General features: G+C 33.7%; 1 protein-coding gene across 1 annotated transcript in view; it reads left to right on the top strand.

Annotated features, from left to right (window-relative positions):
• The window catches only part of LOC137406780 (potassium voltage-gated channel unc-103-like), a 147,569-nt gene that overhangs the window by 15,807 nt on the left and 103,996 nt on the right, over positions 1–27,766 (top strand). The window contains exon 4 of the mRNA XM_068093393.1: positions 18,635–18,757. Coding sequence (XP_067949494.1) covers positions 18,635–18,757 — 123 coding nt within the window. The remainder of the gene's footprint in view (positions 1–18,634; positions 18,758–27,766) is intronic.

The raw sequence follows: 27,766 nt of genomic DNA, 5'->3' as shown, positions 1-27,766 counted from the left end.
ATTCCATACCCTCATTTACAACATGTGAGTGTGCATGGCATAGAAAGGGCCAAATTTGCGGCTAATAACGGTTATACAATCATTTCCAGATTTTTAGTAGCAAGTTGTTAAATAATTTTTCTATAAACAATTATTTATAGTTTGTTATGGTAAAAGTTTGTGTGCATAGACTTAATATACGCAGCTAGCAAATATTAGTTTTCTGCAAGGCGTGCGAGGTATATCGCATTTCTAGGAACTTGTCTGTGGGAAAAGATGAAGTAGAAAGGTAGTTAATATCATTGTAAAAGAATATATTGTATATATGATACAATATACTATATATATATATGTGCTCAGTATATACATGTATGATACAATATATCATATATATGTGCTCAGTATATATGATACAATATACTATATATATGTGCTCAGTATATATGATAGAATACATCATATATATGTGCTCAGTATATATGATACAATATATCATATATACTGAGCACATATATATAGTATATTGTATATATGATACAATATACTATATATATGTGCTCAGTATATATGATACAATATATCATATATATGTGCTCAGTATATATGATACAATATATCATATATACTGAGCACATATGATCAGTATATATGATACAATATATCATATATACTGAGCACATATGATCAGTTGCAAGATGTGGAACATGCAAATGTGCGGATATTACTGAAAACATTAGAGCCATAGCACTAGCAGCTGCGTTTGCTAACATTTCTTTACAATGTCTCTCCCTAAACAGATAATATATATATACAGTTTATGAATTAAAGTGGTTTGATGTAAAAAGACCTTGACATTTAATTCAAGTTCACTCGTCTTACTAAAAAACTTAGAGATATGGCATTCACAGATGTGTGTGCTAACATCTCTTTGCATTTTCTCTCCTTAAACAGACAATATGTACATTTCGTGCCTTCATACAACATTTGATGATGCTTGCGGATGTTTACTATTTGCACACAAGTTAATGGATACGAAGGCCGTTAAATGTGGCTATCAGAGACTTTTCTTGGCTTCTTCTCTTCATTATATCACTTCTAGCACCGTATTCTCACCTCTATGCAATCTTTAGACTTAATCTCAGCTAGATGGTCTTCTGTTTGCTTAGCTAATATTTATACAGATATTTTTAGTTTCTGTAACATGGATTCAGCTGGTAGTTGTCTCTCTATCTCTCAAGCATGTTGGCTTCTCTTTTGTACATTTGATGGCCTCATTGCATTCGATGGAGAAAGATGATAAGGTATAAGCAGTGATGTAGTGCTAGCCTAAATCTCCCTAACTAAGTTATGGCTAGAAGATTTGTGTTTTTCAAGTAGAACTATAGTTAAGGATAAAAATTTTTAGACTTTGCCAACTCTCAAGGTATATTATAGCTCTATTTCATTGGTTCAAGTACACTAATGTCATTGTAGTCGACATTCAATGGCCATTCAATATAAAATTCAAATATCAAATTTTTATTATTTTTTCAACTTATTTATTACTACAGATGTGCTCATTTCTCATATTATATACATGCTTTTAAAGTCCTGTAGGCTTAAAAAGGCTGTAAGCCCCTGGGGGGCTTACAGCGCCCCCAGCTGTTCCAACCGCCATGTAGTGGAGTCGCGTTGCGACTCTTGGTAGCCTAAATCCACTTATCTTAACTTTACAGTTATGGTTGAAAAAAGGTTAGCGCTACATCACTGGGTATAAGGGTCAAGGAATTGTCATCAATATCTGATACTTCAGTTCACTTGAAGGCACTCAGAGGCTTTTAGCTAATGAGAGAGTTTCAGGCTTGGAATATTTGCCCCTGTTATAACCTTATTACTAAAAGCTGGTTCACACTATATCATCGTATGATGGCGTTTTCCTTTTAGCGTTCATTGTCGATTATGTGAACCGTAAACCGATGGTATCGATGAAGCAGTGCGGTCACGCCAGAAAAGTTTGCAGCTGCCAAAATTTCAAATATTTCGCCGAGCATCGATGACCGCCTTTACAATGTGAACCATTTCGGCGATAGTAATTTGTGGTTGAGGATACCGTGATTCATTTATTTCTGTTTATTATAGTCGCTGCGGACTAGTTTTTGATTCCAGCACGCAAAAACAACGAGGTTTATTGGCGAAAATTTATAAAGAAAAATGAGAACGCTACGTCACGGAGTATTTGCTGATGCAGATAGGTTTGTGATAGTGTGAACATTGTTCTCGCCGATGATCACCGAAGTATTGCAGCATCAACGCCGACATATGACGATATATTGTGAACCAGCCTTTAGGTTGCAGGTTTAATTAGTTGCATTAAAGAAATGCTTCCCACCCACCTCTGCGTTGTATTATGGAAAAACTACACCTATACAAACATCTTGTGTGAGACAAGACAAACAGCAAGCTTTTTGCTCAGTTTGTTTGAACTGTTCTGTCTTTTCAGCAATCATCACATTTCTCACGTATCCACAAATATTAGTTAGATAGACAAACATTGGTAGCAGAAGTTAATATGCTTATATAACTAAAACATGTGTATTTTATGTTAATAAGATGAATAGGGGGTCACAAACAATGCCTTGGCTTCTGTAATTAGAGCAATTAAAAAAAGCTTTCATTGTAGCTTAGTTGAGAATATCTGCTCGCAGCCACGCTGCCAGTGAGTATATTATACGTAAAAAACGATTTAGGGTTTTTAACAAACAAATAATAACGACTTTTAAAATCATAAAATAGTTGGTCTCCATTTAGCAAAATTCAGCAAGTTTGTTGTTACAAGTGTGTTTCTTTCATCATGTATTAGTAAAAGTATTAAAAAAACGTTTGTGGTCTGTTTTTTTTTTCTAAAGCAGGCTCCGGAATAGTTTCGGAGACAGCTGTAAGGTAGCTTTATATAGAGAGTTTCATATGAAACACATATGTGCAAGTGAAGTTACATGGCTTGAATAAATTTAAGATTGTCTAAAATGCTGCCATTTCTGTAAAATGTCAGCAGTAGCGAGTAGCAGCCCGTGCTATGCTCTTGTTAAATCCTTCGAGACGATATGCGTTGTAATTGTGTAAGCTCGCCTGTGTTCTAAGGTTTACTGTCTGCTTCCTTAGATGTTTCACAATCTGCAATCCATAAATATCCGCTGTTACACTCATATCCATATATTATCTTAGCTTAGTTGCGTTTGCTTGCTTTCTGAATAACTTATCATATTTTATTCTGTTTCATGTTCTGCAAAGTGATACTGTTCATACTTTGTTGTACAACCATTAGCTTTTATCTTGTTTCTGTTGGAAATCAAATTACGCCTTTGATTAGGTCGTCACAGAATGGTAACATTTGTACAAATACATGTCTCAGCTACTAAAGGACTCAACTGGCACTCAACCTCCTCGTCCTATAGGAGTGTTGATTTAAAGTTCAACCAGGTTTGCAATAAAACAAATAAAATATTGAGGAACTGAGAAAGACAACAAAAAAAACAAATACCTTTCATGACTGTTTTTAAATTTTTTATTTGCTCCAAAAGCTTTGTGGAGTCTTTTGTGACTATATAATGTTTACGTTGTTTTGTTATTGTTCTCACTGGTGAATGTAACGGAGTGTAAAGTTCTGTCTCTGTTAAATTTTCTAATTTGATAGTGCACTGCAATATCTAGTCACCCTGTATGATTCACTGCTCCTGCCCAGTTGATCTGTTGATCATGGGTGGTCTAATGGTCTTGTGTGGTCTGTCTGACTTGCCATAGTGCCATAAGTTTGATTAGGTGCGCTTAAAGTCATTGTTTTGTCAGCCTTTGAGCCAACAACGTGTAGTTTCTCAGCTTTATTTTTCGATGCTGATACTATCTTTTATCTGTAGTAAGTTTTTTCATTACGCCAATATCTATCACATACATATATAATCAAGAATTAACCAGAAGGAGAATCACATACTATTTAGCAATCTCCTGGATGTGTTATTAAGGTAAATATTATATCTTTCATTTTATGTGTTTTATTTTATATTTTACCAAAAGGCTTTGCAGATGACCAACTGTATAATTAGCATACGTTCAATAACCTTTATCGACAATCAAGTTATTGTTTTATTTTAGTTTCACGGTGTTGACAAGCATACATAATAAATTTTTAATAAAATATACACTATGCCTCATCACCCGTATGTGACAATATAACTACGAACCAGGGGATTCACTACACGGAGTTCAAGAATACTAATAGAATATATTTAAGATTGTCTAAAATGCTGCCATTTCTGGAAAATGCTAACAATAGCAAGTGGTAGCCTGTGCTATCCTCTTGTTGAGTCCTTTGTGACGATTTCGAGAGATATCGCATACATACGTAGATGGTTCTGATTGCTTTGCTGTATCTTATATCCCTTATAGAAACTGTTCAACTGTTCAGTTACATGTACGAAGTTTGGTACAAAAACATGTCTGTCACTTGACTTTGGTTTCTCATCAATTATTCGAGCTACTTCTTAAAAATCTAAAATGTCCAAATCACAGCTTGAATATTTGCTAGCTTCAATTTGATGGTCAAGTCCTACTATAGCTTAAAAAACTTATACCCTTAAGGCTTCTTAGGTTGCATGCACATACATGCAATTCATGTATGTACAAGTATGTTCATGAATGTACATGTATTACATGTATGTACATGCAGGTACATGTGTGTACATGTATTTACATGTATATAAATGTATGTACATGTATGTACCATTATGTACATGTATGTACATGCATGTAAGAGTCTGTACATGCAGGTACAAGTATTTACATGCATGTACATACTTGTACATGCATGTACTTGAACGTAAAAGCATGTACGAACATGTACATACATGTACATGAATGTACATAGATGTACATTCATGTGCATACATGAATGTACATGTATGTACATGAATGTACATAGATGTACATTCATGTACATGAAAGTTTAGCTATTCTTGTGTATAGAAAATAGTTTGGAATAGAATAATCTCATTTTAATGGAGGTTTCTGTAGCAATAGATATGCCTTGAATCAGTGAGTTTGCAAAGTTTCGAGTTGTAGTTTTATAAGTATGTTTGCCTTTATAGTCAAAATTCAGATACAGTCAACTCTCTACATGCCTAGTGAACATGATCATAAGTAGAGGTTTGACTGTAATTTGTCAGAAGATCATTTTAGATACCTCAACTGACAACTGTTTTATAGAGTGCTAAATGTTCTACCTTTTCACTACCCAAGAACTGTGGCTCTTTCTACAGCAGCACATTACCTAGTCGATACTACGACTATATGGTAGCTCGTGGTAGTGCATTTTACTTAATAGAAGTTTCGGTCCTTTTATCCACCATTACTGACAAATCAACATACTGGCTCGTGCTTGAATAAATGGTTTTTGGGTTTTGCGATATCACTTAATCTTATTGTGAGTCTTTAAAATCAATCGAATGGAAGCAATGGGTGTTCGCCAATCATGACAGTTTCAATGAAAATGTCAGAACATTACACAAAAAGCTGAGTGTCGCTTTGCTTCCTTGCTTTGTAGTTGTCTCAAGCTGATCAATGCCTTAGGTGCAAAATCATAGCACCGAAATCAGATGAACCATGAACTGCATTACTATCTATAACAAACCTTCAATAATGTCGCTCTTAGGGCTAGTTTAAAGTGATCAAATATTACTAATCAATTGATGGGTTTGATGATATTTCTAAGCAGACTTTGTCCTGTCAGAGAGCTACATGTATCATAGATGATACGAATGAACAGCTCCAACAGATTTGGCAGCTAGCATCTCCTGTATTCATACAAAACATGAAATTATTTGACTATCTAAAACATTTTTACGCTCAGCTTCTTTTTCAACAATTCTCGTAACACTATCTTGGTTCAATCAGTTCTTTCATTGATTTCTTTTTTAATTTTTTCAAATATTGTTTGGTCATACAGAGTTGTTTTATTGTGTTATAAATTTTACTACTAAGCAGATGCCAGGTATTTGTAGGTAATATTCTAGTTTGATTATGAAAATGGTTAAAGATTAACTTACACGAAATTTTTGTAGATTTTATCAGAAAGTATCGGTATTTTTCTATCATTAGTGATTGTTTTTTTGTTTGAGGTGATCTGATTACCAGGATGTTTCAAGATTGAAATCAACAAAACCTGATTACAGATGATATCTATAGTTGGAAAAATACCAAAAACGTTTTATCGATTTTAATCTTGAGACATCCTGGCATCAGATCGCCTCAAACATTAAAGCAATCGCTAATGATAGAAAAATACCAATACTTTCTGATAGAATCTACAAAAGATTTTGTGTGAGTTCATCGTTACCAATATGACAAGTCTTTTGTGATTGGTCACTTGCGCAGTTACGCTAATTCTAATCTCATTTGATTGGTTGATATAAAGCTATTCTCTTTCTTAGTAATCTCGACTGTCTGAGAGACCACCGCAGAAAATAAATAAATCACTCTATCAGGTTTTCGTCTGCCTCATGCTTACACCGGTGATTAGGGTGAAGTAGACTTCCTTCTTCGTGTGTAAGGAATGGTGGTAATATCCTGATCTAGCATGAGCCATCCTTTCACCTCAGCAACTAATTACTATTCAGTTCCATTCATATTGTTGTTTGTATCTCCTGCGTATTGTTACCTTTTCTATTACATCAGTATTGTCTGCTTTGCTCAGTCCCACAACTTCGGCACAAGTTAATCAAAACAAGATGATTTTTAAGCAAGCCTTTTGTAAACAATGTTATTCACTGCTTTTCTGTTAAGGGTATTATTGTTATTATTTGTATGAAGCTAGCCGTTAGTCAATACACGGAGGAGATAGGTGTCTTCTTACGATATTAACGATCAATTCCAATATGCATGTCGTGACGCAAGCAAGAATCCATCTCCCTAATGCTCTCTCCCAGATGTATAGGTATGCGAGATGCCATAATAGCGTGATTGTTTGTTAACACGAGTGTCAGAGAGAGTGCTTGTCAGTTACGGGCACCTATCGTTTACACACTTGATCGCTCTCAAGTCCTACTGGTTTAGTCGTATACATATCATAAATGGGCGGAGTCTAGAGCTGCCAAGCGCCTTGCCTTGCTTAACTCACACATGAGGATATATTCTCAAAGGTCACACTGCTCAGGAGTTTTGGATAGTCCGAAGAATTGAGCAATTTGTGAGTTGCGTTTGTTAACTTTTGTTCAAATTTGGTGTGAATTTTGTTATAGAAATTTGTTTCAATTGTTAATCAATTGTTTGAGAATGTGAAACTAAGCTTTTTAAAACATAAATTTTGATTTCAAGGCATTTCTAAAACATTTCTCAATGTATTTGTTAGAGATTAGTATAAGCCATAGCTACTTGTCAACATAACGACATCGAGCATAATTACAGCGTTACCTTAAAATACTTTCAAAAGTTTTGTTAGCATTTTCTTTTGCTATTCTCATCGAATTTTTGTATTTTTAGGATTAATCGATTGTAAAATTGCTATTCAATGTGAATTTATAAATCTATAAAAAGTTTCAAATAGAACAATGCTCCCGACAGTAGAGGTGGAACGAGACAGGTTTTTTAAGTTCGAGACGAGACTCGAGACACTGTCTTGTGAAAAGTCGAGACTCGAGACACGAGACAGTAAAATAATGAGCATTTGGTGATGATTTCACTACACAAGTACTAGCTACTCGGTATATATAAATTAATAAATCTATTTTTAAATTGAATTTTCAACTGGTGTAAACGATTTAAATACAACATTTTAATTATTATAGTGATATGCATGTAGTTTTTGTAAACAAAAGTGACACAAACAGCTCTAAAATACTGAAGTTATATATTCTAAGAATTTTGAGCTTGATTGATCATAATTATTATAAACATATTGCTTTGTACATGTATATTTTTACCATCTATTGAATAGTTCTTACTTTTTAATGTAATGTGTAATGAAACCGACAGCCGTCGCTCTACAAAGAAATACCGCAACTAAAAGAACACACGATAACACTTTCATTCTTATCGTTTCATTAATGTTAAGTTTTGTTTATGTGTTAACTGTAGTATGTGAATTATATTTAAATTGTACTCATGAAATTATATTAATTACTGTATACATGTATATTCTTATATTGAGTTGACAAAACGTCATTGTTAACCGAACACGGACTATGGTCGACACGGCCTTTCGTTCGTTTCTCCGTGTCCGGGCAAGTTTTACCCGCGATTGGTAGTATATACGTAAAGGAGGCCCGAATTTTATGAAGGTCGGTTGGTGTTTAGACACGATACGATAAAATACAGACATTTTACCCGCAAAAGTTATCCAATTTATTAAATTGGATTATCCGAAGAGAAATTAGATACGACCCGGTATCTGTTTTAAGAACACAGAACCGAACTAAAATATAACAGGGCCGTTGTCCGGACTACATGATTAGACTCAGTGGCCAACATAATCAATAGCAACAGGTAGTAACGGACCGGGTCGAACTTTAAAGGCAGCTGCCCGCAATCCGTTACAATATATGGAGTTGTTGCTACCGCAAGAAGCCATGTTTTAACGACCGTGCGCAGGCGCTTTAGTTCTATTTCCTGTCTCGAGTTTGGCAATAGTTAACTCGAGACGAGACCGATACGAGACGAGACAGGTCGATACTCGAGACGTCTCGTGTCTCGTTCCACCTCTACCCGACAGCATTGAAATCTTCTTGGTTAAAAAGTTTATCGATAAGACTGAAAGCTATAGTTTTTTCACAATCAATTACCTCCGCTCGCTGTCTAGAATCACACGTAGAATGTGGACTAGTTGAAAAAGAACTGTACTTTTCATTTCTTTCAATAAGAACAATTGCATTCTAAACCTTACAAATTCATGTGTTTTTTATTATTAGACTTATTTGTTTGAAGACTTGCTATTATAGTTTGCTAAGGGAATAGAGCTATTGCTACAAAGCAAATGCATTTTCTTTCGTCTTTAGTAAATGATCTTTTTCGAAATAGTTCAAGCTGACAAAATTTCATCATATATTGTAAAATAAACCTTTGCAAAAATCTGAAGATATTTTAAAATATTCTCATATAATGCTTCTTATTAAGTATTATTATATCAAAATGCTTTTTCCCAGACGTGACTTGAGTCATGTAACCTTATCCAAGATGTAAAGTAGGCCTTTTTGGCTATACCTATAATATTTAAATAAGAAAATATTGCAACTGCATACACTTATATATCTACTAAATATAACACAAACATATCAAATATATTACATCATATAACAAATATAATATATAACATATATTATATTTGTTATATAAGTCTTCCTACACAGTCATACCCAAATGGTTTCTAACATATGACAGCCACGGGTTATTTTAAAACAAGATTGAAAATATAAAGGTTTTTTTTAAAGTGAAACCAAAATGATCATGAGTTTTATTTATTGACTAATCTCAATTATACACATAAAACACTTTGGTTTAAATTCTGTTTTGCAGTTTTCAGACAGAGTTCTTCGTCTGGTAAAGCATATTGAAGTGAGAAAATGGCTTCAATACCTTTATTACCGCTAATTTATTCTCAAGCACGCTTATTGACTGAACATCTGCTGTTCAGTCCTTTTAGATGCAAGCTTCTCTATTATGAGACGCGCATTTGATATTCAATTGTATCATCGCATCGTCAACAATGTCTCATGAGTCTGGTTCCGAGATAAAAAATAAAAGTTTGGACAAATACACGCTACACGAAGACCTACTTCCTGTTTATAGTTATAGCTTATAGTTTTAATATTTTGGTTTTTGTTGGAAAATGCATTGGGGGTCACATGATAAAAAACAAACTGGTAATATCAGTCTGGGTAGAATGAATTAATAAGGGGTCAAAGTTCATAGTTCGCAATCAAGCTCAAAACTGTAAGTACAGTCTCTTGGTACGTCGCGGTTCAGCTGCAATAACTTCAGTACTTCCCGAGTTAAATACTATTCATTAAAATTTAGAGGGAATAAATTGAAAAGAAAAATAAAATAAATCTATCTTATGCTTTTGCTTAAGGAGATTCCACCGCGATCATCATTGTGTTAGCAGCTGTTGCATTTTACTGTTTTCTTGTTACATTTTGTCAAGTGTGAGAGTGTTAAGTGCTTGCGAAACCCTTCATCATGCCTCATAAATGTCCCCCAGACCACAAAATTGTCTAATGAACGTAAGAAAATGGTTAAGTGCTTACGGTTAATGAAAAAGTGATTTTATTAGTGGCTATTTCAGGGACTTTCAATTTTCACAGTTGGCATTTGTCTGGTTTATCTGGATAAACCGAATTAACTGTGTAAAATGAGTGATTATCATTCAATATTTTTTCCATCACCACAAATAGTCATTATCTCACTGTGGTCCATGTAGGTGAATCTCACTTACAAATGTATAAACTCCAAATTCAAACTAATTCTATCAAATGCAGAAACTGATTTGCACTTTATTTAATGGGATTCGAGTAAGATAATACCATTGTCTGCCATGATGTGTTTCCTTGATATGATGCCTTAGGCGATTGAAAGGACAAGGACAACTCTGGTCTAACAGATTCCTGTTAATTATCACATCATTCGAGTACATCCTTCTCTGATTAAACAATTGTTTGAGTACTCCACTCAGACATGTCTAGAGGATTTTGATAGACTCGCGTTTTGTCACTCTGCAGCAGGTGTTTGGTAGTGGACTTAATGGCTGTTATATTGTCTGAGTGAGCTTGATTGTTCCTTCCAATTTACACCCCTAACTGCTGTTTTGTGCATGTAAGCCATGAGTTTGGCTGAAGTTATATATATTGCTAAACTTGTATGGAACATTTTAAGTTTGGTTGTAGCAAAGCTAATAATGTTGCATTTCACTGAAACTTCCAGACTTAAAAAACTTTGCAGCATTTTTTCAGTTCACTCAAACACTCAAAACCAAGAAGATTTGGCATTTCAGAGCATATTTATCTGGTTTACTATAAGTTGATACAACTTATAGTAAGTTTATCATTAATCAAAGCTTTTAAATATTTTTACTATAATAAGAACCGTGTCCATCTATTCAAAGCCACGGTTAGAGGGTAGGAAAAAGATTGCTTTTAACAGGATTTGAACTGATGACATTCAGCTTAGCAGTCAAATAAACCAACACCTGAGATAATCGTCCGTCTTTCAACATTTCAGAATATTTGTGCGCATACTTATTATCTGTACTTTATCGGTACACCTTACAGTATCTCACGGTGCACTAGGTTATTAGTACATGTTATACGTAAAAAGGGCTGCTGAAATTTGTAAGGAATTACACGCGTTCAAGTGGTCTAATCTATTAAGCTTTTATGCAGCGATACCGTCGCGACACCCAGGTGCACCAGTGTTGATGCGCAATGCTTGTCCGACAATGTTTCCATAGAGCGCTATCGTAGAGTGATTGTTGTGCGATGCTTTATGCCAAGGTCAAACAGTATTAATGTAAGTGAGACGTGGTTGCTTGCTAAGATAATTTACATGGAACAAAGATGGCTCACTGCACGAGTGTTTTGCTTCCAAAAAGCGACACTAAATCACGACAGAATTAGTGCAAATAGGCTGTTTCCATGACGACATTGCAGCACTATAAGGGGTTGTGTTGTTGCCCTATCGCTGTATGAAAACTTCATGCAATAGTCACATTGAATTTTCTTGGCCATTTACTAATCTGTGAAGCTTTTTAACCTTGGCCTAACAAACTACCCAAGCTAATATACGGTTTTCTCTGACTGCTCAAGAGCTAAACTGCAAATATATCTATGAAGGAATGACAACTCCACTAAAGACATTTCTAAAGCAGCGATTATTTACCCGCAAACCGTAATATGCGTAAAACCAAGTTGCACAATGGTAGACCTTTCTTTAAATGTTTTGTTATTTAAACACAGAGCAACAGGCTTAATGGGTTCTCGTGAAGCTAACTCAAGAATGAAAAGATTTCCGAATGGGTTATCAACATTACAATTCTAGGAGGTTCTACACAGTGAGCTTGGAAAAATACCTTGCTAAGAATGTTATTAGTCATTATTTTATTTCATGAGAGCAAAGTTGGAATTTCCAATTTAGTCTGGGATAAATAGTTGTCCTAAAAAATTGTAGATTTTTCTGTCTTCTCCGTTTTGCCAAACTCACTAAAGCGGCTGCAAACCTTTGCTGTTTTTCTATTGATGATGTGCCTCTACAAACTCAATTCTCTCTACATTTTAATTCATGTACCATAATTACTTAGTATTTTTAACAAAACTTGTTTCATCATCCATATTTTCGAATAATATTTTTGGAAAAGCCTCCCATATGTTAAAGATTTCTGCCTAAATTCATGCAGTTGTATGCATCAGTGTGTCTAGTAGCCAGCATACGCAGTACAAGTTTATAATACTTAGTTAAGCGAAGGAACGATACATTTAATTAGTACCTACTCTGTCTGCTGAAGTTTATGAGAGGTAAGCAACATTTAAGCCTCGAAGAAAGGAAGTTGCTGCCAACGTGTTTTGATTCCACATCTATAAGGGCGTAGTTCAAAGTCCCAGGCCAGCATACTACTGTAGTCTGTTTATAAACAATTATGATCTTTTGCTGTTGAATCTCTCACAAAGTAAGTCGCAAGATTGTGAGTAGAAAGTGGAGACTAGTTTACGCTGTATCCTGGTATATCGGCAGAAATCTTACAATACATCGACGATCGTCTGTGATGACATAGTTCACTCTATTATAAACCCATCTGTATTCCCATCAGCAATAGCCCGTGCCATAGTGTTCTCACCATACAATGCTGCCGATGAAATTCTAGTCCTGCAGCAGCTATCATGAATGGATATATAGGTCATCCAATCCAGGACAGTCAATCACCATTGCTGAAGACGTGCACATTGCACAGGCCATCGTGGATATACTGTAAAATATCAGGAAATTCTGGTGACAGCAACTTTTCTCGACGCATCTGTGTTGCCTCTGTGATGAAATGTTAACTTATTTGCATGGTCTACAAATAATCACTAAAAGGGCAATCTTGACACACTGTGGTACAGTTTGTACCAGTCTTTAGTGGGTAAAAGGCTGTCAGTTATTTGAAATGTGATAAATTGAACACCTCATAAAAGTCAAGGAAATTGAACATAAACGCATGACTGTAATGAGACCCAGATCTGAAGTACAAACACTGGCTACAAACCGGTCGCTCATATAGACTTATTGAATATTTAGTGAGCTGATCTGCAATCGGTTTGTTTAGTGGACAGTAGATTTTACCACAAAAGTCACTCCCAAGAGGTGGTTACAAAAAGCAGATGCTTCCCTCCGGCATCGGTTACAATATTTGATGTTTTCAGGTGATGCTGCTGATGGCATTTGAGACAGCGCATCGCAGCTTGTCTGAAGAACTCTAACATTATCTGTCTCATTGGCTAACTAAGTTAATGACAATTGCACCTCGTTAGATTTAGAATACATACAAGGAAAGTATCCTACTAGTACTAGCCAATCAGCCAATTATCAAAATTTAGTGGCAATTAACAATGTGGAATCGAGTTAAAATTTATGTTATCTATGGTCATAATAATGCTTCTAATCAAGTATTATTATATCAAAATGCTTTGTTTCAGACACGAGTCATATAACTTTATCCAAGATGTGAAGTATACCTTTTTGGGTATACATACTATTGTTAGAAAAAAGAATATTGCAATTGCATACGTTTTTATATCTAATAAATATAACACAAACGTATATCAAATATATTACATCATAACTAAAGGATAGATCCTTCTTATGCAGTTGTACCCAAATGATTTTTAACATATGACAGCCACAGTTTTTAAAATATTTCATTTCTTAAATTAATGCAAAGAGTCTGGTACAAACTGATAATAAAACGTAACGAGTTTAAAAATTGTTTAAAATGTATAAACTAAGTAATCTAAACTTCAACTAGTCTAAAATTAAGTATGTAATATTGAGTCTTTCTCCTCCCCCTCAAAACTGTGTGCTTTTACCAAACTCACACGCTACACTCCGTTCATGGGTTTCTAAGGTAGATTTGCAATGAAAACCTCTTTCCAAACTAAAATCTTATTATTTTAGTATTGTGCATAATTTTAAATAACACATTTATTTTGAAGCTACATATAGTTTGCTCGTGTAATTATTATGGAGTTATTATAGATCTTTGGGTTGTAGAACAAAGTAAACAGTCCACAGTGTGTTTTGCCTGTAATACTTATTACAACGACGCATGGTTTAAGATAAGGTAAATTTATTTATAGAGGGTTGACTGTATAGCCAAAACAAAACAACACAAAAAGTTATATAAATCATCAAAAAAACATAGGTTTGGTCATTTCATCGGCATGAACACTATAAAATCAGTGCAATAGCCCTTAGGCACCAAACCCTTGGATGCAAACACATAAATCAACTTTTGTAGTTGTCTATGGACTATATTAACAGATTAGCAGCTGTCTGCTACCTATTTACCCTTCAACAGCGTTGAGCACCAACATTGTAAATTCTCATCTGAGTTCTGAACAACTACTCATCAAGCACAGCCATCGATTCTTCACTATCATCTGTATTGTATACACTAGAATCAATGGTCTCTAATCTTCCTTCAAACAATCAAATATTATAACACTGTTAGCTTTTTCACTCTTCTTGACAGCTCTGAGAAATAAGCGTTCGGTTGTTTGAATAAGTCGTGTAATTGTTTCTATTCCCTGGAGAAGATGCATCTTTGATTCGTTCCGGTTTGTCTTGGTTGCGTTTGAACAAGGCTACTGCCAGCTATGCTCCTGTATTTTATTGGCTGCTGCTTGAAGTACTTCTCATTGCTTTTTCTGTTTATCAACCTGGGAAACTTCATCTAAGTCAGCGATATCGTCTGGCTAAGCAATGATTACAAGAGAGTAAACCAGACTCAAGTTGTTTTCAATAATTTGTACCAGCATTGATGCTGTCCTTTCTTAAAAATGGTACAATTTAATGAAGATCTATATACATAAATCGCAGTGTTTGTCGTTTGTTGGTCCGTCATTCGTGTTTCCAGTTCTAGAGAGAAAGTTTTAGGAACAAAAAATTCACTTAACACTGGATTTGAACTCAAAACGCCTGTATTTGCAGATAGGTAAGCTAACCCATTACACGACGTAGTCTTTGCTATACTACTGTCTAATAATTGTGCACATACATATAGAGCGCTTGCGAAAATACTATTGGTTAATAGCACGCTTGAGAATCACGTTTGCGTGGTAGATCATTATGCGTAATGTAACATCACAAGCTGGCTTCAGATATAAGACACAACTTTTATTATAGCAAGTTACTAGCCTTACTAGCTTAAGTTACTAGCTTAAGTTACTAGCTTAAGTTACTCAAATTCATTGGGTAATTGTTTTATTACCCGTGAAACCTCGAGCATTCAGCTAGTGATAGCCTAAAACATGAACTGATATGCAATGAAAGATATGAACGCAAACCAATACAGAATGTAGCCAACAGCAATGATAAGATAGACCATTGCTAGATTTATAGCGGTCTGTGTCTGCATGTACTCATTCATCTTAATATCAAAGTAATGCGTATTTAATTGCCTCTAGTTTGCAGAGTGTAACATAATATGTTACAAATAGTAAATGCATGCCCATACAACTTTATGTTTATAGTTCATTAGAAGATATCCTTACTCGAATATTAGAGCAACATTGAACGACCTAGTTTGCGTCATGCTTTGCTGGAACATTAAAATCATAGACAATCTCCCTTCTGACAGTGTAACCACTACTACTTCACATACATGTACACACATACAAGTATGTTGTCTGTATGCATTATGTGTATATATATATATAGTATGTATACATATATATACACATAAATATACACATACACATATATGTACACACATATATACACATATAAACATGTACACGTAAATACATGTACACATATATATATATACATATGTACACATATATACATTTATGCATGCACATGTATGCATGAACTTATATGCACATGTATATTTTTATGTGTATATGTATACATGTGCATGCGTGCATGCAAGTTTGTGTATGTATATATTTATATGTAAATGTATATTTTTGGGTATATGTGTGTACTATACTTGTAAGTGTAGATGTATATATGTGTGTGTATATATATGTGTATACATATATGTGTGTGTATATATATATAAATACTGTAAATACTGTACCTATTGTATATAGTCGATACATATAGCAGGTATATATATATACATAATGTATATATATGTACTACTATGTATATATATACTACATAGTAGTATATATATATGTATATATATACTACTATGTATATATATATACATAATAGTATATATATGTATATATATACTATTATGTATATAAATACATGTATGGATATATGTATGTGTGCGCATATACATGTGCATATGTGCACACACGCACATCTATATATCACTCTATACATATGTGTGCATGTATATGTATGTGTGTATGCATGTGTATATATACTGGTAGATGTATGCGTATATATGTATGCATATGCATATGTAAGTGTGTGTAATTGTGTATGTACTATGTGTTTGTATGTATTTTGGAATTGTAGAGGTATTAGTTAGATTTGTGTATCCCATTGCAGATACCAGATGTCAGCCGTTTTGACTGAAGTCATGTATGCATTGTAGTCATGGCAACTAGTTATCTAAATAATACAACTTTGGCTCACTGATGCTCTTACTCCTATGTAGATGTGATGATACATCAGACATAAACTTGAAATCTACCATCTCAAGTATTTTTTCTTCCCGCAAACAACTTGGCTGCTTTTCATTCCTAACAGAGTTACGCCCGCTCTAGTAGCCTGTCTCAAGGCCTGCATAAGAAAGGCTGAACACAGCCATGACCTTCTGTAGCTGTTCATTTGTCAGACTTATAAGGAGCAACTTGACTGACCCGAGAATGGCATGCTAGCCCAGTTATATTTGTCTGTTGTCAATGTAGTATTATTTGTTCACTCATGCTGTTCGCTAAATACAGTTTGCGAAAATATCACTTTACCGGTTTAGTCAAACGGGAAGCCTTATGCGTCGAAAGACCTATGCAGAGCTATCACGTCATTTATTAATTTTCATTATCAAACCGATTGAAAAATCAATCGGCCAAGTTATTCGTGTGAAACGCATGCTTGTGAGTGTTTGAAAGAGTGATTAATTTAGCAACTGTATATGTTTATTTTGTCTCTAGATACTTTTACTCCCGTTGCAGATAGATTAGTCTCTATATCGGTTAGAGGGTAAATATCATGCATACTGTTTGAATTATTACAACACAAATCACACACATTCAAATCTGTACACAGAAAGCTAATTCGTACGCTAAAACATCTGTACAATATGTATGGCCACACATTTCCATAAGAATTCGCTTTGATTGGTTCCACGGTCTAAAAGCATATAATGAATCATTAATAAATGTTGCAGGCTACTTCATGTAGCATTAAATCACAGGGCATGAAAATTTGTAAAACAATAAATAATAAAACAATTCATAATAAATATTGACGTAATCATTAATAAAAAAGATGCTTTTATTGTTATGGTACTCTTGAGACACGCATAGCGCAATGTAGTCTTGACAATGTGTAGGTACTGAGGTTGAATTGCTACTAGAAATACGTAATCTAACTATCAATAGTTTAGACTTGGTAAACTTCAAGCCGACTCACCTTGAATTGTTTATATCTTTTTTCTCTGATTCTTTATTATTTGTTAGCATTGTATTCGTTTTTATTAGCAGAACTAAAATAGATAAAGTTTGAAGTATGGGTTTGTCTCGGAGCCAAAATACAAGAGTTGATCGAGCCACGGATTCAATTTACTGATTCCTACCAAAAGTTAACTACATGTAGATACAGATACAACATTTCATATGTATTTATGATACAGATACAACATCTCATATGTATTTATGATACAGATACAACATCTCATATGTATTTATGATACAGATACAACATCTCATATGTATTTATGATACAGATACAACATCTCATATGTATTTATGATACAGAAACAACATCTCATATGTATTTATGATACAGATACAACATCTCATATGTATTTATGATACAGATACAACATCTCATATGTATTTATAAAGCAATCCAGAAACATAAACTCTATCGTCTATCAGGATTGAAGTAACTTCAGTAAAACTCACTTTAGTGTATAAAATGCATACTATTATTTCAATTTATTTTGCATTTCTTTTTGTATTTAGCGTCTTCTCTGCAATACGTCAAAAAACTTCAAAGATTTTATGCTGTAAAAATACTGACCTTATACTTTGTGTATATATTCAAAAAATTTCCCGGAGTTTTATGGCACATGTTGGAAAATTATTCTATTCAGTTGATCATATATAGACAGTTTGACTGTCCTGAAAAACATCTCTGTCAGCTGATAAGTATCATTAGGAGCCCTTTTATCAGACCTCCATCCTGGAAGTTTTTGAATTTATCAAATCTTGATAATATAATGACAGGTGGACATTGCTAGTAGTCTGTATTTATATTGTAGAAATGGAACTGTCTCACCATGCTTAAAGCACTTAGAGATATCAAAAAGGATTTGTCGGAGCAGAAAGCTCTGGTGAAAAAGCAGCTAGATGAGTCAAATGCAGACAATAATTCTCTTTCAGAGGTAAGAAAAGATTGTTGGTAGCTCATAGATGTATCTCCTAATAACTCAAATTCATAGAGTGATGCATCTGGTAACCTAAAAATCCAAGTAACATACTACTCCATGAATTATTATGGGAAAGCAGCTATGTGTTGTAGAAATTGTTTACTCTTGCTGCTTATATTTTTGGAAAGATAACTCTGAGATTTTTGTACTAAGCATTGTCAGATGGCTCTTTATTGGTTTGTAAAGCTATTGTGTGAATGTAAGAGAGTTGTGCGTCACTAAAACTTGATACTCATAGAAAAACTTCTAATTAAATTTTATTTGCTGTCTTACAATGTTCAAAAAGTTTTACACAACAAAAAGTTACGGTTTTAATCAAATACACAAAATTTGGTCAAAACTTGTAAAATCTAACGTACTTGGCTTTATGAAAGGGAGGAGGGAGATTTTATTACCTTATTAAATTTGATGAACGTTTCAAGATGGTGTCGATTTACAAATCTGGTCAAGATATCTGTTGGCTGTTTAATGATTCTACGAAAACAGACAAGGTGGTTGTTTACATGCCATATAAAAAATAGTGTGTTATTGATTGACATTTTTGGTCTATTTTTTTTTTCTCTCTTTCCCTCTCTCTCTCTTTTTCTTTCTTTCTCTTCTTTTCTTTCTTTTTTTCTCTCTCTCTTTCTCTCTCTCTCTTTCTCTCATTTACCATGTGTGCAAGATTCTTGCCTTTCTCATCCAAAGTCATTATAAAAGTTTTATATACAGTCAAACATGGATAACTCGGCCACGGATAGCTCGAAAACATGGTTAATTCGAACGGTTTCTTTGGTCCGTTCCCAGGTAATGATAAATTGCTATAGATAACTCGAATTCAACACTGTTAATTCGAACTGTTTTTTTGCCCAACGGCTACCGAAACGGTTGTTATCGCTTTAGAAAATCACTTTATTCAAAGCCATAGAGGTAAACCTCATCTTTTCGTAATTCATAAGCGTTGTTATTACCACCATCGGCAAAATAATTTTGTCAACGACTTTTCTAAAGGTTTGGTCCAATTTGATTTATACTGCTATACGATTAATAGCACGGGCTTGCCGGGTCACGGGCGCAAGGATTTTCGCCACGCACATACAAAACAAAAACAGCATGTTGTTTTGTATGTGCGTGGCGAAAATCCTTGAGTGCGTGACCCGGCTAGCCCGTGACGAATAGTTTTCCGACGTTGATTCCGTGTTGAATCAACGTCGGAATGTTGAATGTTTAAAACGTCTTAAAATTGTTTTTATTAAACGTATACGTTGTCTTAGCTAAAAAAACTATTCATCGTTTGACCTAAACACAGAATACGTGTGTACATTCAATAAGTATCCATTCAAAAAGCGTGAGTGATATACAATGTACCGTTAAACCTCGTAAAACTTTTAATTGAACTGCCTCGGAGTGTTGCTCTTAACGAATCCCAGGTAAAGTAAGGGATTTTTCTTTGGTAACTTTTTCTTGAAGTTGCATAAACTTCAAGAAAAATCGGCAAAATTGATCGTGGGTAAAACGCTCAAAAGAAAAAGATGTCTTTTCTTTTGAGCATTTCAACAACGATCAAGTTTTGCCAATGTCAATCTAAAAAAAACGTCCTGGCAATAACATCACCTCAAACAACAAACCAATCTCAAGTGATAGAAAAATCTCTATACTTTTTGATAAAAACGTTTTAAACTTTACATTAGAAGCATTTAATTTGAAACAAGCCATTTGTGCTTTTGATTTATATTATAGTTTGCATATGTACATGTATCTACTAATAAATAAGTAAATACATGGACTTGTGACAGTGCTCTGATAACTTGAATGCTCTGATAATTCGAACACTTTTGCTCGGTCCCGTGAAGTTCGAGTTATCCATGTTTGACTGTATTTTCAATAGTATATGCAGTCTCAGATGCCAAACTATGGAATAATTGTGCAGGTTTTAGTGTTAAGTCAATAGGAATTCATAGATTAGCTGATTCACTCTACACATCACCATGGCGTTGCATCATGCTATTTACAGGCCTCACTTATTTTGATTATTCGCATATCTAGGATTTACTATATCTATGAATATCGCCAATCATATTAACGATATAGTCCTATAATCATGTAATATGCAAATCCATGAGTAAAATAATTAGTTGTCTTCCCTTTTTCACAGTGGTGGACAACTTCTACTGTGATTGAATTATCTCACACCTGATTATTTTCAGAATTAGTGATACAGGAAATGGAACCCCCCAGCCTTCTTGTTTTATAATAAGCTCAATTTATGACCTTTCACAAGCATTTATTCATGAAATAAATGTTTCTAATTATTCCGAGTATAAAACAGTTTCTTTTTAATAAAAAATATTCAAAAAATAGTAACAAAAATTTGCAAGTTTTTTACATAATAATATCACAACGCTTCGCGAATCATTTATTTGCAATATCAAATTATCTCAAGATTTGTGGAAATCATGAAGCTCCAACACCAGGTTTGAGAGCATGAAAAAAGCAGTTTTTTCTGAATAGCTCTTTTTTAAAGATTTTTAAAAGTCAAGGCTCACTCTTTCAAATTCTGGCTGCGTGTATGTAATAAGCTAAATATATGTGCAATTTTATTTTCTAGTTATGTTGATGTTTATATACTGTGTTTGAGTTTTGGCTGAATAAAAACTGCAAGGTTTATGATCAATAATATTTTATTTGTTTGTAAATAAATGCATCCGGATCAGCCAGTCAGTAGCATTGAATGCTATTGATTAGCTACTTGAATGGACGAAGTGTGTTGGGACACGAGGAGTTGGCTGCAAATATGAGCACTCTTGTTTCACCCATCCTTCTGCATAACAGTATAAGATTAAACAAAAGGAAAAATATAATATTGATTTTTAGCCTGGTGGTTTACTTATGTTCAAGCATATAAGTGTTAGCATCCTGTTTGTTTAACCACATCCATTTATTTCTTTTTTAAACAAGAGCATTCCAACTGATACAGTTGAAAAGTTATGAAACTACATTAACAAATTTTTATCAAAATCTTTTCAAAAAGATTTGGTTTTGGAATGTTAAAAATGATATCATTTAAACAGACCACATTTCAAACAGCAATCACCATGGCTGATTATTACAGATTATGATTACTGATTATTGCATTATACATTCAAATCTGTACACAGCAAGCTACTTTGTACGCTAAAACATCTGTACAATACGTATGGCCACACGTCTCCATAAGAATTTGTTTTGATTGGTTCCACCAATGATATACAGCCCCAATTTGGGCTGTATATCATTGGTTCCACGGTCTAAAAGCATATGATAAATCATTGATAATTTTTGCAGCCTACTTCATGTAGCATTAAAACACAGTGCATGAAAATTTGTAAAACAATAAATAATAAAACAATTCATAATAAATATTTACATAATCATTAATAAAAAAAGATGCTTTTATTGTTATGGTACTCTTGAGACACGCATAGCGCGTCTCAAGAGTTTGAAACGCAAGCTCCATAAAGGCGAATTCATAGGTAAACTAATTGTCTTCCCTTGCTTACAGCGGTGAACAACTTCTTACGTGTTTGAATTCTTTACCGACGTTCTTAGCCTGTGAGGTGCAAGATGTGTAGCTACGAATATTTTCAGCTGCATATTGATTTACTCATCTGACTTGTTGTCATTCATTGCAATGCTAGACACTTTAAGATCATAGTGGGTAAAGAAATCTACAAACAGGGTTAATATGGCGAAAGAGCAGTAAATTACGCACATCTTTCTTTTCAATAGTTGTGCAACATGTCTGTATAAAACATTGATTATACCATGTCATGTAGATGTCTGCATTCAGTAAGCAATGGCATAAATTCATCCCTTTCATACATACAACTATTTTGTTTTCTGTCGAATACAATACTGCTCAGACAAAATCTACTTGCATATGATTTGGTGATTCCTTTGTTTGTTGTTACTCTGTATCTTTTCAAGTAAAACGTTTATTTTTGTTTGTTTTACACTTTTGTAGGTCGTTATTAAAACTATTTCATTTTTTTATTATCGTGATAACTTAGTGTTTTTATTAATAATCTCATGATGTGATGACACCATAGGAGAAAGTACTAGATGATGTTGATAGATTATCAAGCTCTGTTTATTTTAGTTTTTGTTTTTTGATTTCATTTTTTAAATATTCATAACTAGTATGTATACCAGGATGACAACCTGATTAAGATATAATTAAGTCAGCATTTGTAGTTATAAATAATCAACAAATTATCAAAGATACAAATATCGTGTGCTGTGTAATAAAACTGATGTCAGAGCAATTTCTAGATTGTCTTAGAAGCCGATTCATACATTTCTTACCTATAAACAAGGAGACTACAGAATAGTATGGCTGAGTACTCTCTTACTCTGCTACTTTGTATCAAGAACTGAACTAAACCAAACAATAAAAATTGTTTTTCTCCTGTTTTACTCATAAAGTATTTGATTATTTTAACTTAAGTTATATTAATTTAAAAACTCAATCTAGTAAAATGTAAATGAGCTGAGTGGATTATTTATAAGAAAAGAAAAGGAAAATTAGTTGGATTTTTTAAGCTTCATTTGAAAATAGGCCAGTCTTTTCACGCTTCCATTCAGAAGGCTAGACTTACCATTGCAATACAAACACGGTGTCTGCTTACAACTGGTTGAAAATTGGTTTTTAGTCAAATATATAAATTGACTGAATAAAGACGTTATGTTACACAATTTCTAAAAGAAAGATTAAGTGTCTGATTTAGTTTGTTTTATTGCTTTACTCTATGTGGTGTATTTTGTTGTAGTGGTCTATTGTATATTTAGTGTATTTCTAGTGTACTCATATTTCGGTGTTCTATAACATTTTTAGTGTTTATTAGTATATATACTTCTATTGTATTTTTTCTACATGTTTAATGCACTTCCATTGAATTTGTATCACAATTTTAGTGTATTTTTATTGTTTCTATTGTATATCTAGAGTATTTTTTATTGTATTTTAACATTATTTTTATTGTATTTATATTGTATATTTATGTATTAAATTGCAATTTTAGTGTATTTTTATGGTGTTGCTGTTGTGTTTCTAGTGTATTTTGCATTTCACTATATACTATGTCGAGTAAATACATATTATACTGTTGCTATGGCAACACTGTTTATTTTATTTAATGAACTTTTCACAAAAGTAGGTAATATAATATCTCACTGTATCTCAAAGGGTTATATAGTCAGACAGACTGTAAACAGTACACTTATTATTAAATAATACAGAATTGTTATATATTGGTTATATATATTTATACAGAATGGTTATATAACTATAATAGTGTTTAACTAGGCTAATTGGGTTTAGGCAAATTCTTATTTTCTTTATGGAAATGCTAGAGGCAGGTTTCATGCTGTCGTGATCTTCACGCAAAAGAATTTACTGTGAATCGCTTGAAGAGTTGTGGCAGCATAAAACTAGTGCCTTGGACAAAAATAAAAACAACAGCGCTAGAAAAGTAGGCCTATTTGTTAATCTATTTTAGCATTCTAGTATTGTATCTCGATACATGATGAAATGACACAGTATTTTGCAATATATTGCATTGAAATAGATCAAAATGTTTTCAAACCGCTCCATCTCAATATATAATAGTAGTTTACTATGTTATAGCATGGTTTTTGGTATGGTATATTGAAGTATTTTATCATGCCATTTGGCAGTGTGATAGGATATTGCTCTGTTAAAGCCATTTATATGATGCTTATATGAGCCATAACAAAAAAATGAAAAATTCAGACTGTTAAAATAAAAATTGCTTATCTTCTCAAGCCAATATAGGTCCTTAATCAAGCACTGTGTCAACCATTGACACCTTCGTAAGACATTTAATGTATTCTGAATGCTTGGGAACGTCGCCACTCAAATTATCTGCATTATAGGTTGGTTATCTCTATTGATTGAACTGGTTATGACCAACAGGTCATCATACAAGCTGTTCGCTTTTCACATGGAATTTATATGGCCTAATATAATGGCGCAAATTGCCGCATGCCTTAATAACAAGGTAAAATCTCTTAATAGTATTTGCGTCAACACAGGCATATAGTTAATAAGATTGTGTCTGTCGCTGTCCTGACAAAACGGTAAACAGTTTTCTATACTATATAGCTTGTTAGGATAAAAGGGATGGAATTTGACAAAGTTTGTTAACTTCTTTTGTTAAACTTTTGACAATCTAGTAATACAAGGCTATTACATACACACTGCTGTCATCTACATTTATCTGAGAGCAGTTTCATGCGTAAAGCCTCGAGGTAGTTTTGCAAACGGTTGTAAAGCTTCATTATTTGTGGTGTCGTTTGTTTGTAAATACTTTGATGTTCAAAAATTGTCAGTATACGTAGTTATGGACAAACAATTATGTTTACACTGATTAAAGGTGTTACAAGGTATCAAATTAACAATGCTAGTCTAGCCATAGACGTTAATAAGAGGCCACTGAGTACAAAACATTTCTTACTACTGCCGTGGCTAAGAATGTCTTTATTGAGTGCCGTGGTCAGCGAACAAACACAAAAAGGTCGTCTCTTTCATGCCATCAGCCATTTATTATCTGGTTTAAACATAGCATCAAACTAACTGCAAAATGATATCGCTCGATCTAAAAATCCGATAATTATTATTTGCTCGCATTAACGTCGAGTGAATATGTTTAAGGAGTCATGAATTATCGGGAACTGTCAGGCCTTTCATTTGATCCTTTCTTGTCACTGCTCGAGTACATGTGTTACGGTATAACGAGGTGACAACACGAGGCATCCGGACTTGAGTGCTTCAACTAACTGTTGACGGTTTCCTGCGTGACGCAGCTACAAGTAGCATGGAGTCGTCGGTAATCGCCAGTGAAAGCATTGACTCGATCATAAAACACTCCCTTCGCAAGGACCATATTTGCGAGCTGCATGGCCCTTTGAATATACATGATTTGAGGAGAGCGTATAATAGCAGTAGAATAAGAGCTTATTCTCACAAGGTAAATATGTTCGATTTTAAAACTCTCTCAGGAAATTTAATTTTATTCCTGTTATGTGAGTTAGAACTTGACATATGTGTTTCAGCTACAAAGCGGGTGTGTGCAGGTGAGCGTAAGTGTGTGCAGGTGACTTGAAAACCTTCTTCTGATGGTAACTTTTATTAAATCAGCCATTACAGTGTTGGCATAACGTGAGTGCTTGATTCGATGTCATCGTTTCACATCTCCATGTTTACTTATGCTGTCGATGATATCCAATTTTTATTCGCTACCTTTGGTGGTAGTATCAGTTTAATAAAATAAAATTTATTACAGTATTAATTTAAAAGTGAAAACCAAACTGCTCATAAACAACAAGGACAACTATAATAATGTCAACAAAACAGTCTTTCTACAATACTCATTTGCGATGAATAGCTAGCGGACAGCAGGTAAATGGAAAAGGATCGAAGATATCCGGTAGTTACCTACTTAGTCTAGTGTTTATAGTACAGCAGTTACAAAAATAATTTACATGAGAACTTTCATATCGGTGAGTAAATTTTTCCTGATTTTTTTTCTAAGGAATAAGAGCTCCTATATTCTGGCAGAATGAGAAAGCAGAAAATATTGTTATGAGCGAGAACAAAGACATATTGAAAAAATAGTTGAACATCGTGAAGAACTGCAACTTTCTCACCATATTGTTATCAAGTGTTTCAGAGCAGAGTGCATGAAGGTTAATCTTTATTATATATTTTTATGTTTAAAAAACAGTCAAAAATTTAATGACTAATAATGCTTTGCACGCATGAGACTTTGTTACAAAATGTTTGTGCCACTGCCCCTAACAACCCTGCTGATGCTCGATTATGAGACTACTTAGGACATAAAACTAAGGCTAAATAAAGGCATTTTATAACCTGTCCAGTATTGACATAAAATCAATGAATATAACTGTATTATTATACGAATGACATTACCGATGACATTTGCTCAGCCAAAGTCAGCAGTTCGTCGATAGCATCAACCTTAAAACCAGAAGGCAGCAGTATGCATATACAATGTTTGGCTATCCAACTTACTATGAAAGTATAAAAGGTGTATGACACAACTAAATGCGTTTTTGTAAATTTGTGTTATGTGACAAGGTTTATAGCTAATATGAAAAAGTAAGATATAGCTTTTTAGCACAGCTTACAACTGAAGGACTAGTGTGCTATCTTGTTATTATTCATATATTCTATACTTGATATAAGCTTTTTAGTTATGCTATGTATATAAGGGTTCCATCTAGGACATGTGGTACAGTCTCTTTCTGTGAAATAAACCAGGATAGTTGCAACACAAAAGATTTGTTGACTTTTAGTCATTCTCAAGCACCTTACCTATCTTCTTATGCGGGGTCAACAAGGATGGACAACTCTTAATCATTTGGGTTGCACCTAAAATTTATACAAATGTTTTTTATGCTGAATTGTCGGATAGATTTCATGGAAGCCTCACCAACAGAAGTACTCTTATTCGTCAAAGACTAGTTTATCATTCAGCTTCTCTGCAGACATCGCAACTTGTAAAGGAATTTCTTTATAAAACATCTGATTTGCAGCATTTCATGGCAGGTTACATTGATATTTTTACAATTTACATTATACATATTACATCATATGTATGTTATGTTACATCATACAAATGCTATATTATGTCAAAGATTACCTATATGACTTTATATATATATGCTATAACATATAGGGTTTTAGGGCAAAATTTATATGCTATATATTCTTAAACAATGAATAATAGAATAAAGTCTAATTTGAAAACATCCTCAAAAATTGCAAAGTTAACAAATATGATGATAAAACATGCACACAAACTATAATGTAAATGTAGCAATATTTGCTTTTAGAGAATGAATATGTGAGGATGTATGTTACATATATTGTATATTTCATACATGATAATATATCATATATAT

Source organism: Watersipora subatra, chromosome 10 (assembly GCF_963576615.1).
Source record: "Watersipora subatra chromosome 10, tzWatSuba1.1, whole genome shotgun sequence".
NCBI classification, from domain to species: Eukaryota; Metazoa; Bryozoa; class Gymnolaemata; order Cheilostomatida; family Watersiporidae; genus Watersipora; species Watersipora subatra.
This window is presented reverse-complemented; position numbering and strand designations above follow the sequence as displayed.